Source organism: Dermochelys coriacea, chromosome 4 (genome assembly GCF_009764565.3).
Source record: "Dermochelys coriacea isolate rDerCor1 chromosome 4, rDerCor1.pri.v4, whole genome shotgun sequence".
Classification (NCBI taxonomy): domain Eukaryota; kingdom Metazoa; phylum Chordata; order Testudines; family Dermochelyidae; genus Dermochelys; species Dermochelys coriacea.
In genome coordinates this window covers 30,327,110-30,342,572 of record NC_050071.1, presented here as the reverse complement: position 1 = coordinate 30,342,572, position 15,463 = coordinate 30,327,110, and the positions used below count along the sequence as shown (strand labels likewise).

The 15,463-nt window shown below is 40.4% G+C and overlaps 1 protein-coding gene across 6 annotated transcripts in view; it reads left to right on the top strand.

Annotated features, from left to right (window-relative positions):
• The window catches only part of CENPE (centromere protein E), a 75,136-nt gene that overhangs the window by 44,171 nt on the left and 15,502 nt on the right, over nt 1-15,463 (top strand). For 4 of the 6 annotated variants that reach the window (XR_005292619.2, XM_038399874.2, XM_038399875.2 and 1 more), the window contains 7 exons: nt 189-410; nt 1,607-1,756; nt 2,551-2,772; nt 5,675-5,824; nt 6,096-6,317; nt 13,652-13,852; nt 13,939-14,085. Coding sequence is in view for 5 of the 6 variants with exons in the window: in XM_038399874.2 (XP_038255802.1) it covers nt 189-410; nt 1,607-1,756; nt 2,551-2,772; nt 5,675-5,824; nt 6,096-6,317; nt 13,652-13,852; nt 13,939-14,085 (1,314 nt within the window). In the remaining variant the exon portion in view is untranslated. The remainder of the gene's footprint in view (nt 1-188; nt 411-1,606; nt 1,757-2,550; nt 2,773-5,674; nt 5,825-6,095; nt 6,318-13,651; nt 13,853-13,938; nt 14,086-15,463) is intronic. The other 2 variants (XM_043513228.1, XM_043513229.1) reach the window with 1 other exon arrangement.

Genomic DNA, 15,463 nt, shown 5'->3' with positions numbered 1-15,463 from the left:
GGTTATGTGTTTATAAAGAAAAAGAGAGGTAACATTTATTTTTAGACTTTGACTGAATGTTTACATCTGTTCACCATGCTGCTTCCTGTAACTTTTACTAGAATGGTAAAATTTGAGGGGTACTATTTATATGAAAGTTTGTAAACCAAACAAAATTACAATATGTATTCCTTGTATGTTTTTAATAGATAGAAAAGTTGAATGAAGAACTAAACTTAGTCTCTGGTGAAAAGAATCAATTGCTGAGTGAACTGAGAGAAAAGACAGAGGGCGAGAATGAACGTATTCAGCAACTGGAGGAACAGAATTCCACATTAACAGAGGAAAGAGACAAACTCGAGCACATGCTGGAGACTGTTAGAGCAGAGAAGAACAAACTCGAGGTGGACCTTCACGAAAGCAATGAGAAGGTACAGCAAGTGTAGAGTAAAGTGTAAAAACATTTAAGTGTGTTGTGTTTTGTTCTTGCAGCCCTCCCGATAGGCCTAGAGGCATCTGACACCAATACCTATGTTAATAGTAATTGTGCTTTTAAGAATGCAGCAGTTAGAGATGCTTTCATCTTTATCTAGGGCTCAATACCTAAGTGAAAGCATTGGTGGAAACTTAAAGGGGTGGAAGGCTTAAGGTACATAAAATTGTGGAAAATCCATTATAGTGAGACATAGACTGGAAAATATAGTGATACGCTAAGGTTTGTGTTGAAATGATGTTTATGAACACTTCTGCAGCTGCACAGCTTCTCTCCTTATTCATGACCAACAGGTAATGCTTCTCATCTATGCAGTTCACCCAGGGTGAAAACAGGCATGATTCTGTAAATCTTTAGCATGGTAGTAAAATTTTTACCAAAAAGATCCAATAGTTCATTACATCAGTTATTTCCCGGTAGTCATCCATAGCCAATTGTCTCTAGCAATTGGGATTGCTGGTGCTGTGCATCAGTGCCCTATGAATGGGACTCATCAGGGTGTGTCTCCAGAATGTTCTTTTGAGGACATGCACTCACTTGCCAGATGCAATGCAAAACTAGGTGTGTCACCCACACGTTGCATCCAAATGTTACTTTGTGGGCAGATATAAACAACTAACATGCTGACAGCCAATCCAATTGTCACTCCATTCCCTTCCAATTTACTATCGAAGCAAGTGTCACAGGATGGGGAGAACACCTGGAGGACTAACTTACGAAAGCTCAAGCACACATTCTTTTAGATAAGTTTAACTGCTTTCAGGTGTGTGTCTGAACAAAAACATAGACATGACCATATTTGGATAAGCAACCTCTTGCCAATCATTCTTCCTACTCTAGGCATACTCTCTCCCAGTCACTATCCCTGTCCTCACTTGCCATACAAAATTAGCTAGCATTGTATTTGCAAGATGAGTCAATGTCCTTTTGGAATTCCTAGAGGAACTTAGGGTGGGAGGTGTCAGCTGAGAATAAACTGAATTTTCAGGGTTTCCAAACAGCAGACTTAATGAGTACGCTGACTTTTCTCTTTCGGAACCCCTAAAATGAGCACAATTGTTTATCTTTGTAGTTCCATACTGATAGACTACAAGGAAGTCTCTTAAATATCATCATGTAATTCTTGTGTTTCAGTCTGTAAAAATTCAGGCAGAAATAGAAAATCTACATGAGGAGCTGGAAAAGCAGGTTGATAACCAGAAGAACTTGATGGTAGAGAGAGAAAAGGAGTTGTTGAAGACTGAAGAAAAACTAACAGAAGAAATAACACAACTAAAAGAGAAGGCAAGTATGATACCAAGAAAGCAAGGACTGCTGCCTAGCTTTTCTTTCCAGGATAAAGAACACTTATCCACTAATGACAGGCTTCAGAGTAGCAGCTGTGTTAGTCTGTATCCGCAGAAAGAAAAGGAGTACTTGTGGCACCTTAGAGACTAACAAATTTATTTGAGCATAAGCTTTCATGAGCTACAGCTCACTTCATCAGATGCATTCAGTGGAAAATACAGTGGGGAGATTTATATACACAGAGAATATGAAACAATGGGCGTTACCATACACACTGTAACGGGAGTGATCAGGTAAGGTGAGCTATTACTAATGAGAGCGGGGGGCGGGGACCTTTTGTAGTGATAATCAAGGTTGGCCATTTCCAGCAGTTGACAAGAACCGTCTGAGAAACAGTGGTGGGGGGGAATAAACATGGGGAAATAGTTTTACTTTGGTAACACCCATTGTTTCATGTTCTCTGTGTATATAAATCTCCCCACTGTATTTTCCACTGAATGCATCTGATGAAGTGAGATGTAGCTCACGAGAGCTTATGCTCATATAAATTTGTTAGTCTCTAAGGTGCCACAAGTGCTCCTTTACTTATCCACTAAGTTACTTCCTATAATTTACTCGAGATAAAACTCCTGTTCACTCTACCCATTGTTAGATGTTATGATTGAATGTTTGCCTGAATTTGTTCACAGTGCCATTTCCTGTAGCTTATTAGAGTGGTAAATTTGGGAGATACTGTAACTTTGTTTGTTTTTTACAAAGTTGTATGTATTCTTTTTTTGATGTTTTTATAGATAAAAATGTTGAATGAAGAATTGAACCTAGTCTCTGGTGAAAGGAATCAATTGCTGAGTGAACTGAGAGAAAAGACGGAGGGCAAGAATGAACGTATTCAGCAACTGGAGGAACAGAGTTCCTCATTAACAACGGAAAGAGACAAACTCGAGCACATGCTGGAGACTGTTAGAGCAGAGAAGAACAAACTCGAGGTGGACCTTCACGAAAGCAATGAGAAGGTACAGCAAGTGTAGAGTAAAGTGTAAAAACATTTAAGTGTGTTGTGTTTCGTTCTTGCAGCCCTCCCGATAGGCCTAGAGGCATCTGACACCAATACCTATGTTAATAGTAATTGTGCTTTTAAGAATTCAGTAGTTAGAGATGCTTTCATCTTTATCTAGGGCTCAATACCTAAGTGAAAGCATTGGTGAAAACTTAAAGGTGTGGAAGGCTTAAGGTATGTAAAATTGTGGAAAATCCATTATAGTGAGACATAGACTGGAAAATATAGTGATACGCTAAGGTTTGTGTTGAAATGATGTTTATGAACACTTCTGCAGCTGCACAGCTTCTCTCCTTATTCATGACCAACAGGTAATGCTTCTCATCTATGCAGTTCACCCAGGGTGAAAACAGGCATGATTCTGTAAATCTTTAGCATGGTAGTAAAATTTTTACCAAAAAGATCCAATAGTTCATTACATCAGTTATTTCCTGGTAGTGGACATCCATAGCCGTTAGAAGACTAACTTACAAAAGCTCAAGTACACATCCTTTTAGATCAGTTTAACTGCTCTCGGATGTGTGTATGAATAAAAACATAGACATAACCGTCTGAGGTCGGACTAATGGCCAGTAGAGTTCAGTATGCCATTTGACAGTGGCGAGTACCTATTGCTTCAGAGAAAGGTACAAGAAACGATGACGTAGGGGGCAGTTATGGAATAACTTGCCGTTAGGACATGTTTGCTTCTACATCCTGTTGGAGATTAGTTTATCATATCGAAGCATGAGCAGTTTATCTTCTATCGAAAACCAGGGTGTAACTACAGTTCAAAGCCTCTTGCTAGAAATGGAAATAATTTACAGGGCAAAGACAAATCTGCTGCCTTTCAAGGCAGTTCACATAAAGGATACAGAAGGAGAGCTGAATTTCTCCACTGGCCTAGAAGGCACTTGTTTGGGCTTGATAGACAGTCAAGAAACATCCATTGCACCTGCAGAAAAGATCAGATCTCTAGAAGCAGGGACCCCTTCTTCTTCTGAGTCTGTGCTACCTAGTATTAATAAAATGGGAAGTTGAGCACAAGAATTTTGTTAGCTTTGGCTCACTGTTGCTTTATGCTACCTAGACAGAACTCAATCAGGAAATTGTTCATTGAACTGGTCGTATTTTGTTTCTAGGCTAAGGAGAAACAAATCTTTGTTTGTACAGTGCCTGGCTCAGTGGGAAACTGGCCTATATCTGTTGTTGTAATAAACAAGTTCTGGTGATGTCAGCTACACTAGTTTCTCTGGGATGGTTGATTGGAGTCCTATAATCAAGAACTATAGAAGGTGGGTAACAGGCCCTAGCAGTGTTCGTTTAGGTAGGCACATCAGACTCCCCATATGGGTGAAATCAGTTGTCAAGATGATGGATTAGACAAGTGCATGGCTAGCCTCTCTAGTCGCTATTACCCCCTAAAGGCAGGGTGTAGAATAAGTTCTATCTATATCAAAACCACACTGCTTCTGTTGTGAGGAAGATTGTCATAGCTTCAGAAATCTTTTGACCCAAAATAAATTCTTCTTTCCACAATTCCTATGAAATATTTCTCCCATTTTGTTCCAGTCCTTTGCACCCCTTTGGAAGTTTGTGGCATAAGAGGCCTTCTTAGAGCTCCAAAAATATATATCAAACCTATTGAGCACATGTGACAATTGTAGCACGTTGATCTCATTCTATCCGAAATGCCAGGGCCATCGCATTGCTGCAGGTGAGAAATTGAAATCCTACACCAGTTGGTATGGATCTGTAAGCATCTGGAAGAACATCCCTGGAATCAGGACTCCCTATATAGAGTCCCTAGTGGCATTTTGGAAGTAGGGGGTGTCGGAGCATGGTCAGAGAATGACTTTGCAGAGTACGCTTCAATTCCTTTGTAGAGGCATCCTTTGTTAGGAAGGGGCTACTGGATTCATTCACAAATTTATTTCTTAAATTATAAAGGTTTTGCTATGTATGTGGGGCACTTCTATTTCTACCTGTTATTCTACCATAATGCCTGTTAACCTTCCCACCCCATTTCTGGGAATCACTGCTTGCTACTTCCCATTAGTGATGAATAAAGAGAAATTGTGCAGCAGAATGAGAAATTTCATATATGATTTTATCCTGCTAGCGGCTTCTCTCCTTCAACCCAACTGGGTGGTCTGGCAAATGACCGGAATACAGTTTGTAACAAATTCCTTTTAGATAACTATTTCAGACTTAAACATATAGATGCCATAAGGTTAGTTAATTTAATTTCAAGATGTTGCCCTACAAATGCTGGTGACTGAGTTGAAGGCCAAGGCTTAGTCCTAGAGCTTCCAGTAACAACCTTCAAATTTCAAGTATAAGCGGTACTATGCATTTTTGTAATGAATTTAGAGAAGCGACTAACAGAAGATTATCAAGAATTTTTTTTTATCTCTTCTGATACTTACAGAGAACAATTGGATAAGTAACACCTTATCTATCATCCTTCCTAGTCTAGGCATACTCTTTTCCAGTCACTATCCCTGTCCTCACTTGCCTTGCAAAATTAGCTAGGATTGTATTTGCAAGATGAGTCAATGTCCTTTTGGAATTCCTAGAGGAACTTAAAAAGAAAAGGAGTACCCGTGGCACCTTAGAGACTAACCACGGGTACTCCTTTTCTTTTTGCGAATACTGACTAACACGGCTGCTACTCTGAAACCTAGAGGAACTTAGGGTGGGAGGTGTCAGCTGAGAATAAACTGAATTTTCAGGGTTTCCAAACAGCAGACTTAATGAGTACGCTGACTTTTCTCTTTCGGAACCCCTAAAATGAGCACAATTGTTTCTTTGTAGTTCCATATTGGTAGACTACAAGGAAGTCTCTTAAATATCATCACATAACTCTTGTGTTTCAGTTGGTAAAAATTCAGGCAGAAATAGAAAATCTACATGAGGAGCTGGAAAAGCAGGTTGATAACCAGAAGAACTTGATGGTAGAGAGAGAAAAGGAGTTGTTGAAGACTGAAGAAAAACTAACAGAAGAAACAACACAACTAAAAGAGAAGGCAAGTATGATACACCAAGAAAGCAAGGACTGCTGCCTAGCTTTCCTTTCCAGGATAAAGAACACTTATCCACTAAGTTACTTCCTATAATTTACTAGAGATAAAACTCCTCTTCACTCTACCTATTGTTAGATGTTATGACTGAATGTTTGCCTGAATTTGTTCACAGTGCCATTTCCTGTAGCTTATTAGAGTGGTAAATTTGGGGGATACTGTAACTTTGTTTGGTTTTTACAAAGTTGTATGTATTCTTTTTCTGATGTTTTTATAGATAAAAATGTTGAATGAAGAATTGAACCTAGTCTCTGGTGAAAGGAATCAATTGCTGAGTGAACTGAGAGAAAAGACGGAGGGCAAGAATGAACGTATTCAGCAGCTGGAGGAACAGAGTTCCTCATTAACAGCTGAAAGAGACAAACTCGAGCACATGCTGGAGACTGTTAGAGCAGAGAAGAACAAACTTGAGGTGGACCTTCACGAAAGCAATGAGAAGGTACAGCAAGTGTAGAGTAAAGTGTAAAAACATTTAAGTGTGTTGTGTTTTGTTCTTGCAGCCCTCCCGATAGGCCTAGAGGCATCTGACACCAATACATATGTTAATAGTAATTTGTGCTTTTAAGAATGCAGTAGTTAGAGATGCTTTATTCTTTATCTAGGGCTCAATACCTAAGTGAAAGCATTAGTGGAAACTTAAATGTGTGGTAGGCTTAAGGTATGTGGAAATGTGGAGCGTCCATTACAATAAAACGTGAACTTGAAGTTTATACACTGATATGGTAAGGTGTGTTGAAATGTGCTTATGAATAATCTTTCAGAAATACTTTGTTTGAGGCTGTATTTTCAGGTATTCATTTAAGTTGCAGCATAGGGCAATATACAGAAGTTAAATTAATTTTAAAACATCCAGTGGGTTTTATATTCACTTCATTTCTTTTCTTTAAGTGAGTTTAGTGTTTATAAGTGGCAGATGTGTAGTACTAGGAGCTAAAGCACTCTCTTTCATCTACAAAACACATACTGGCCAGACAGAAGTTTCCCATCACTGTTGTGGAAAGACCGTCCTTTAAAATGAGGCTATTTCAGTTTTCGTGGGCAAACATTCATTGCAGGCCCTCTGCTGAGATGGCCAATTAGAATAGTTATAGACTCAAGGAGCCCATCTATTTGGCTTAACAAAGAGGAGATTAAAGGGTGAGTCAATTAGTCTATAAGGACCTATATATGGAAAAATATTTAATAATGGCCTCTTCATGTCACACCTTTCACTGCTGGACTGATCTAATGGCTGGAAGCTGAAGGTAGACAAATTCAGATTGGAAATAATGCATAACTTTTTTGACAGAGATTTATTTATCATTGGAAGAACTTACCAAAGATCATGGTGGATTCTCTATCACTGCCAAATTTTAAATCAGGATTGGGTATTTTTCTAAAATATATACTTTGACTTATTTTGAAAGTTTTGTTACGGACTGTGCTAAACAGGAGTTCAGACTAAATTATCGCAATGATCCTTTTTGGCTTTAATCTATGAATACAAATTGTGTGGATACTGTTTGTCCCAAATTAGAGTCAGACCACCAGATAGGTATTCACTAATAACTTCAGATCATTAATGACATCACCTTGATTTCTGTCAATAATAGCAGGCATGCTGGAATCCTGTTTCGTCTTCTGAGGTGTCCAGTCCACCTACTGAAGTCTATATTAAGTCAGTTGTGCTGTATTAATGAACCATTATGTAGATACTTATTTGCAGTATCTCGGAGGATTAATTATAATACTGCACTATAAATGTCTTTTATTTTTATTAAAATAAAGACATTTTAAAGACCACTTGGAGAGAACAGATGATCAATAGGATTAATATATGACTCGAATCAGGAACTTCAGGGTGGTACTGACTTGTTGTAGGGCCTTGGGCAACTTGCCTTGTTCCACTGCCGTACATCACCCATCTGTAAAATAGCGATTCGTACTTCCCACTATATCCCTGGGATATGAGTCAGTCTTGTTTGTAGAACATTTAGCATTTGTATAATTCTTTACATTGTCAAAATATTATTTACAGCTGTTTTCCACTGGCATTTTGTTAGTTGAAGATTAAATTAAATCAAAACTGGATTCTTATTCCACTCTAAAATGGAAGGCCAGCCTAGGAAAGCAAAGTTTTAGCACTGTTCAAACTCTGAGGCATTCCTGTAGTGTGTCGCAACAGACCCTCAAATCTTAGTTGCCAGACTGCTTAGAGTCCCATATTCCAGCACTTCACTGCAAGTTGCCTACCTTTTTTTCTTGGTCCAAAATCCCCTCAAAAGTTTGACACACTTTATATACTCTTCACACCCTTATATTTAACTCAGTCATACCAAGAAGTACAAGAAATCAGTATTTGTTTATCACCTACAGTGCAAAAGGTGAAGTCATTGGTAAGCTTTGACTGGCAGATGGATTGGGTGTTGTATAACATAAGCATACAAAGCATCAGGAAACAATGGGCAGCAAAGCCACAGTGTGGCTGTCTGGTGCTACAAGGACAACCTTCAAACATCTGCAGGTACCTCTTTTTTGTGAGAGGGGTTCTCTAATCAGGTGGGCCTCAATTAAATCCCTCATGACGCTTGAGGGATCACTTTCTAGGTCTTCTTTACACCTCCTTCCACTTCCTTCCCCCTCCCCCCTCCCAATCACTACACCCCATGCTGGAAGACTAGTTGAGCTAATATGAGTGGGAAAAATTCTTACTTACTAACTTCTTGTAAAATGTCTCTACCAATCCATCCTGCTCAATGCCAGTTAACTGTCTCAATAAAAAGAAAAAGAGGACTTGTGGCACCTTAGAGACTAACAAATTTATTTGAGCATAAATAAATACAGCTCACTTCGTCGGCTGCTCACGAAAGCTTATGCTCAAATAAATTTGTTAGTCTCTAAGGTACCACAAGTCCTCCTTTTCTTTTTGTGGATACAGACTAACACGGCTGCTACTCTGAAACCTGTCTCAATAAAGACTTCAAGTTAAGCTAATTCCTTTTTTCTCTGGGTAGTGTTGATACGTTGTGGGATGGGGAATTGCATTTTGAGACCTGACCTCATACTAGGAACAGACTGAAGTTTCCAATTTTTTTCCTCTGCTTTAAGAATCTTATACCGCTTTGGAATCACTTGTCAGGTTGGTAGGACTAATGTCCCCAGAGTCAACTTTCAAATATTTGAGCTGCACTCAGTAGGTGAGGAGAGGACAACCTATCAGGGAGGTAGAGGAGACATTACTAGAAATAAGGATGCTTGCAGCTAAGAACTGTTCTAATCCAAAGCACAAAGGTGGGCCCAGATAATTTCTGGGGGCCCAGATAATCTTCATCCAAGAATATTAAAGGAATTGGCACCTGAAATTGCAAGCCCATTAGCAAGAATTTTTAATGAATCTGTAAACTCAGGAGTTGTACCGAATGATTGGAGAATTGCTAATATAGTTCTTATTTTTAAGAAAGGAAAAAAGGTGATCCGGGTAACTACAGACCAGTTAGTTTGACATCTGTAGTATGCAAGGTCCTGGAAAAAATTTTGAAGGAGAAATTAGTTAAGGACATTGAAGTCAATGGTAAATGGGACAAAATACAACATGGTTTTACAAAAGGTAGATCGTGCCAAACCAACCTGATCTCCTTCTTTGAGAAAGTATCAGATTTTTTAGACAAAGGAAATGCAGTGGATCTAATTTACCTAGATTTCAGTATGGCGTTTGATACCGTGCCACATGGGGAATTATTAGTTAAATTGGAAAAGATGGGGATCAATATGAACATCAAAAGGTGGATAAGGAATTGGTTAAAGGGGAGACTACAACGGGTCCTACTGAAAGGCGAACTGTCAGGCTGGTGGGAGGTTACGAGTGGAGTTCCTCAGGGATCAGTTTTGGGACCAATCTTATTTAATCTTTTTATTACTGACCTTGGCACAAAAAGTGGGAGTGTGCTAATAAAGTTTGCAGATGATACAAAGCTGGGAGGTATTGCCAATTCGGAGAAGGATCGGGATATTATACAGGAGGATCTGGATGACCTTGTAAACTGGAGTAATAGTAATAGGATGAAATTTAATAGTGAGAAGTGTAAGGTTATGCATTTAGGGATTAATAACAAGAATTTTAGTTATAAGCTGGGGACGCATCAATTAGAAGTAACGGAAGAGGAGAAGGACCTTGGAGTATTGGTTGATCATAGGATGACTATGAGCTGCTAATGTGATATGGCTGTGAAAAAAGCTAATGCGGTTTTGGGATGCATCAGGAGAGGTATTTCCAGTAGGGATAAGGAAGTTTTAGTACCATTATACGCAGCACTGGTGAGACCTCACCTGGAATACTGTGTGCAGTTCTGGTCTCCCGTGTTTAAAAAGGATGAATTCAAACTGGAGCAGGTACAGAGAAGGGCTACTAGGATGATCCGAGGAATGGAAAACTTGTCTTATGAAAGGAGACTGAAGGAGCTTGGCTTGTTTAGCCTAACTAAAAGAAGGTTATGAGGAGATATGATTGCTCTCTATAAATATATCAGAGGGATAAATACAGGAGAGGGAGAGGAATTATTTAAGCTCAGCACCAATGTGGACACAAGAACAAATGGGTATAAACGGGGCACCAGGAAGTTTAGACTTGAAATTAGATGAAGGTTTCAAACCATCAGAGGAGTGAAGTTTTGGAATAGCCTTCCAAGGGAAGCAGTGGGGGCAAAAGATCTATCTGGCTTTAAGATTCTACTCGATAAGTTTATGGAGGAGATGGTATGATGGGATAATGGGATTTTGGTAATTAATTGATCTTTAACTATTCAGGGTAAATAGGCCTAATCCCCTGAGATGGGATATTAGATGGATGGGATCTGAGTTACCCACGAAAGAATTTTCTGTAGTATCTGGCTGGTGAATCTTGCCCATATGCTCAGGGTTTAGCTGATTGCCGTATTTGGGGTCGGGAAGGAATTTTCCTCCAGGGCAGATTGGAAGAGGTCCTGGAGGTTTTTCGCCTTCCTCTGTAGCATGGGGCATGGGTCACTTGAGGGAGGATTCTCTGCTCCTTGAAGTCTTTAAACCACGATTTGAGGATTTCAATAGCTCAGACATAGGTGAGGTTTTTCGTAGGAGTGGGTGGGTGAGATTCTGTGGCCTGCGTTGTGCAGGAGGTTGGACTAGATGATCAGAATGGTCCCTTCTGACCTTAGTATCTATGAATCTATGAAACACGTTGTTAATGTAGCCTCACACTCTACAAGGCAGCTCAAATTGAGGGAAGGGAGACAGCATGGCAGAGAGAGATGCGCATTGCCCCTTTAAGTATGCTGATCTCACTCTAAGGTCATTGCCTTTTTAAGTAGATCAGCAAGTTGAGACAGCAGCTGCTGCCAGCAAGCTCCCTCCATCCTGAGCCCTGTTGTGTCCCTCCCCTGCTCTGTGAAGATAGGGTGTCCCCCTCCCACTGCTTTACCCCAACATTAGCACCCCTCTCCCCGTGAGCTCCCGTGAGCAGCTCCAAGGCAGGAGCAGCACATGGCAGTGTGGGGAGGGACAGCTGAACTGCCTGGCAATCGATAGCCTGCTGGCCGGCTGCTGCACAGGGAACGTAGGGGAGCAGGGAGCTGATAGGGGGTCTGCTGGTCTACCCTGGTTCCAAGTCCCCACCAGCTAGCTCCAACGGGCTACTCTTCCTGCAAGCAGTGGACAAAGCAGGCGGTTGCCAAACAACGTTATGAGGGAGCATTGCACAACTTTAAATGAGCATGTTCCCTAATTGATCATCAACATAACAATGAAACAACGTTAAGGGGCAACTTTAAGTGAGGAGTTACTGTACTTCCTTGTGAGGGCAAAACTATACCAATGTTAATGGCAGATCAATACATTTTTGTATATTTCTATATTTTTACCCAGTCAAATTTTAGAAGGCACTGTGAGGAAAATGTGATTTTTTTTTTTTTTTTTGTTTTTTTGTTTTTCCTCCTCCAGGCATTTCAAAAATCTATTAATCACAGTGTCTGAGTGCCTCAGTGGGTCACAACTGAGAGTGCCAGATTCAAGACAAACTTCTGAGAAATAGGGCAGACTCACCCCAAACTGGTGGTTATTTTATCATTAGTTTATTCTAAGCCAGTAATAAAAGTAAACTTCTGTCTTATCTCACTGGTTAAGAAGAAGTCAGAAAGACAGTCTCCTTACGCATCCCAGCCCTTGTCTCACTACCGTAACCACTGGACTTTATAATGAGTGGTTACTGAAAGCCAATTTCATCAAATACAGGGTCCTTCCAATCTCAAAAGATGAACCACTTGGCCAGGTCAGTATACAACTCAGATCTTGCCCAATAATCATGCTGCTGCCAATCCTTTAGTAAATAAAAGCAAAAGGTTTATTAATAAAAGAAAAGGAGAGTTAAAATGATTAATAGATCATATACATTCAATAATGGCAATATCCTTACATCAGGTTTGTAGCCATGATGTTAGACTGCTGACTTGTAAAGTTGCTCTGGCAACTTCCAAAAGATTGGAAGGTCCGCAGTCCAATGTTGTAAATTCACAGTTCAGAGAATCAGGGCAGGAAAGAGGCAAAATGGAGTTATTCCAGGAGTCTTTTATACCCTTTGCCCTGTCCCTGGAAACTTTCTGTTTCAAACAAAGCTCACAGCCCAGTCTGTGGAAAGTTACTAGCACAAGGTGGAGTCCAGGGTCAGATGAGTACATCGCATGTCCTTGCAAAGCTTGATGACTCTCAGGGGGTAGCCATTGGCCCCTTGGAGGCTGAGGCCGTCTGCAGGAAGAGCCATCTGGGCAGAATGAGTTTCTTCTATGGCCCATTGAGAGCAAAGTGTCTTTGATGGGCCATGAAACTTGAATAGTCCATTAACAATGTGCTGTCTAGACTGGATATAAACTATCTTGTGGGTGTTACCCCAGGAAAAAAGACAATTATGATGCAGGTCATAGCCAGTAATCATAACTTCAGATACAGTGATAACTGGATTTAAAGAGGATAATATTTAGCAAGTCATAACTTTTCCATTAACACTTTTTATATGACATACATACTTTGTACAAGATTTGTTGCAATTGTCTAACAGTGGTAGCATCAATGATATACATGGTCTCATTTCAATCATATAACATCACACAGGTACTCCATGGGAGGACCAAAGAGCCAGGAATAGTCAAAGCAACACTAGTATAGCTTCTCCATACACTTTTTTACCTCTTCACTTCCATTTTGACCTATAACATTCAAGCTATTCAACTTGTGCTGTCTCCTCAGATGAGACACAGCTCACAGAATAGTTTTTAATTTGTAGTGGCTTCATTCAATGGAATATCTGGTGTAGATAGGCCAATAAAACCAACTATAAAAATCTATACCATCATCTATTCCTCCTTCTCCTTTCTTATTTCCTTTCATTATTTGTTCTGAGTTTGCAGTAGATGAAGATCCAGTACACTGAAGGTTGGTTGTTTTGCTTGTTTTTTTAACCTCCTCTTCACTGGTGACCCAATTCAGGATTTAAGTCTAGGTCTCCAAAGGGGAAATGCTAACCCACAAAATTGATATGATTACTTTAGCTCCAATTCTTTTATCACTATGAGAAAGAGAAGGTTTAATTCTGAAATGTCTTTTGTTTCTAATTATCTTTAATTAGATAATGGGAAGGAGCAACTTAAAAGGTGGTGTTGGATGGGTGTTTGTATGCGGTATTTGACAAAATTGAGTGAACACTCTACTCTAATACTGAAAGTATACATAATTGAACCAATTCATAGTAATGCTGTATAACTGTTTCTGTAGGTCAACCAGTTAACTGAGGCATTAAACAGTGTTTTGCACGAAAGACACCAGTTAGTGGCTGAAAGAACTAATCACTATCTCCGACTTCAAGATCAGATTTCATCAATTAATCAAGAGAAAGATGAGCTCCAACAAATACTTGAAGGTGTAAAGTCTGAGAGAGACTTGCTCAAGACTGAACTGCAAAAAAATATTGACATGGTTTGTGTCCCAAATACTATTAGATACTAATAGAAGTCATATTACTATAAAATTAGAGTTTTATACTTGTGCATGTATTTTTTCAGAGCATTGAAACAAATGGAAAACTTGAATGTGCTCTAGATGAATTGAAACAGAAGAAGCTGAATGATGTGGCAGTTCAAGCAAAACAACCAGATGACACAGAACTGAGACATGCAGATAGCATGAAAGCAAAAGCCTTGGAAGTAAAGGTAAATATCAGTTACAAAGGTAACTGATGTGTGAAACTGTAGAACTATTCATTCCCTGGTACAATTCTAGAGCAGTATCTTTGTCTGTCTACAACATAATTAAGGTTAAGATTTTGTCACTTTTATTTTTAGTAAAAGTCAGACAGGTTGTGGACAATAAACAGAAATTCACGGGAGCCCATGACCTGTCTGACTTTACTAAAAATAACCAGAGGGTAGGACGGGCAGTGGAGAAAGGGGTACATGGCCCTGGCTGCAGGCACTGACAGCTGAAGCCAGAAGTCACAGAAGTCCAGTAAAGTTACTGAATCTGCAACTAAATTGTGTCCTTAAACATAACGTATAATTCTTTGAGTGTTTGCACATGTCCATTCCAATGTAAGTATGTGCATGCCCTGAGCACAGTTGCTGGAATTATTTCCCCTAGTGATATCTGTCTGGTCAGTGCCAGTGCCGTCTGGTGCCACACGCTCCTAGCGCCGATAAAAGGGCCCTGCTGATCTGCTACCATCAGTTCCTTCTTACTGCCCGTGATGGTTGCTGGAACTCTTCATTACTCAGGAAATTTTCTCCTAGGGACTCTTCTATTTCTTTAGTGTAAATAGTTATCGTAGTTAGTTTTAGTTGCCCTCCATGCTTAGTGGGATCATCTGCATCCTGGTGCCGGGGCATGCCTTGGTCACCGGGTTTCAAGTTCTGCGCTTCCTGTGATAAGTCTGTGCCTTTTCGTGACCTGCACTCGAGTTGTCTCAAGTGCTTAGGGGAATCTCAGAGGAAAGACTGTTGCCAAATCTGCAGGAACTTCAAGCCCCACACCAAAAAGGACCAAGAAGCAAAACTGAAGGCCCTCCTCATGGGGGCAACTTTAAGACCTTCCTCAGAGCCAGGTTCTGACTTGGCATGGGTCAGGAATCTCTGCACTAATCTTCTCCGGTGCCTAAGAAAAAGCACCGTAAACGCCAAGAGAAGAGCTGATTTCTGGTGCTGAAGGTGAGCAGACTGGGACCAGGAGAGAGCCAGACCCACGTCTGGCCGCTCTTCCTCCATGGCACTGCAACATCAGATGCCTTCAGCTCCAGTGCCACTGCAAGCCCCACTGACACCAGCACAGGAGCCACCTCCTCCAGACAGACTGCATTCTGGCCAATTTGCGGTACCTTTAACTCCAAAGGCATTTGCAGCAGCCAGGGACCTGCTTTCCCTACTGGTACCAGCATCCCCACGCTGTCAGGATCCGGCACAGCTGGTGACACTGAATGGCAAACAGTTGTTGCTAGGATTTCACCCAGTACTGCGGCTGCCATCTAGAGGAAAACCCCTGTTGGCAGCCTCATCACGATCTTCCCCTCAACATTGATTGCCAGCACTAAAGGGAATG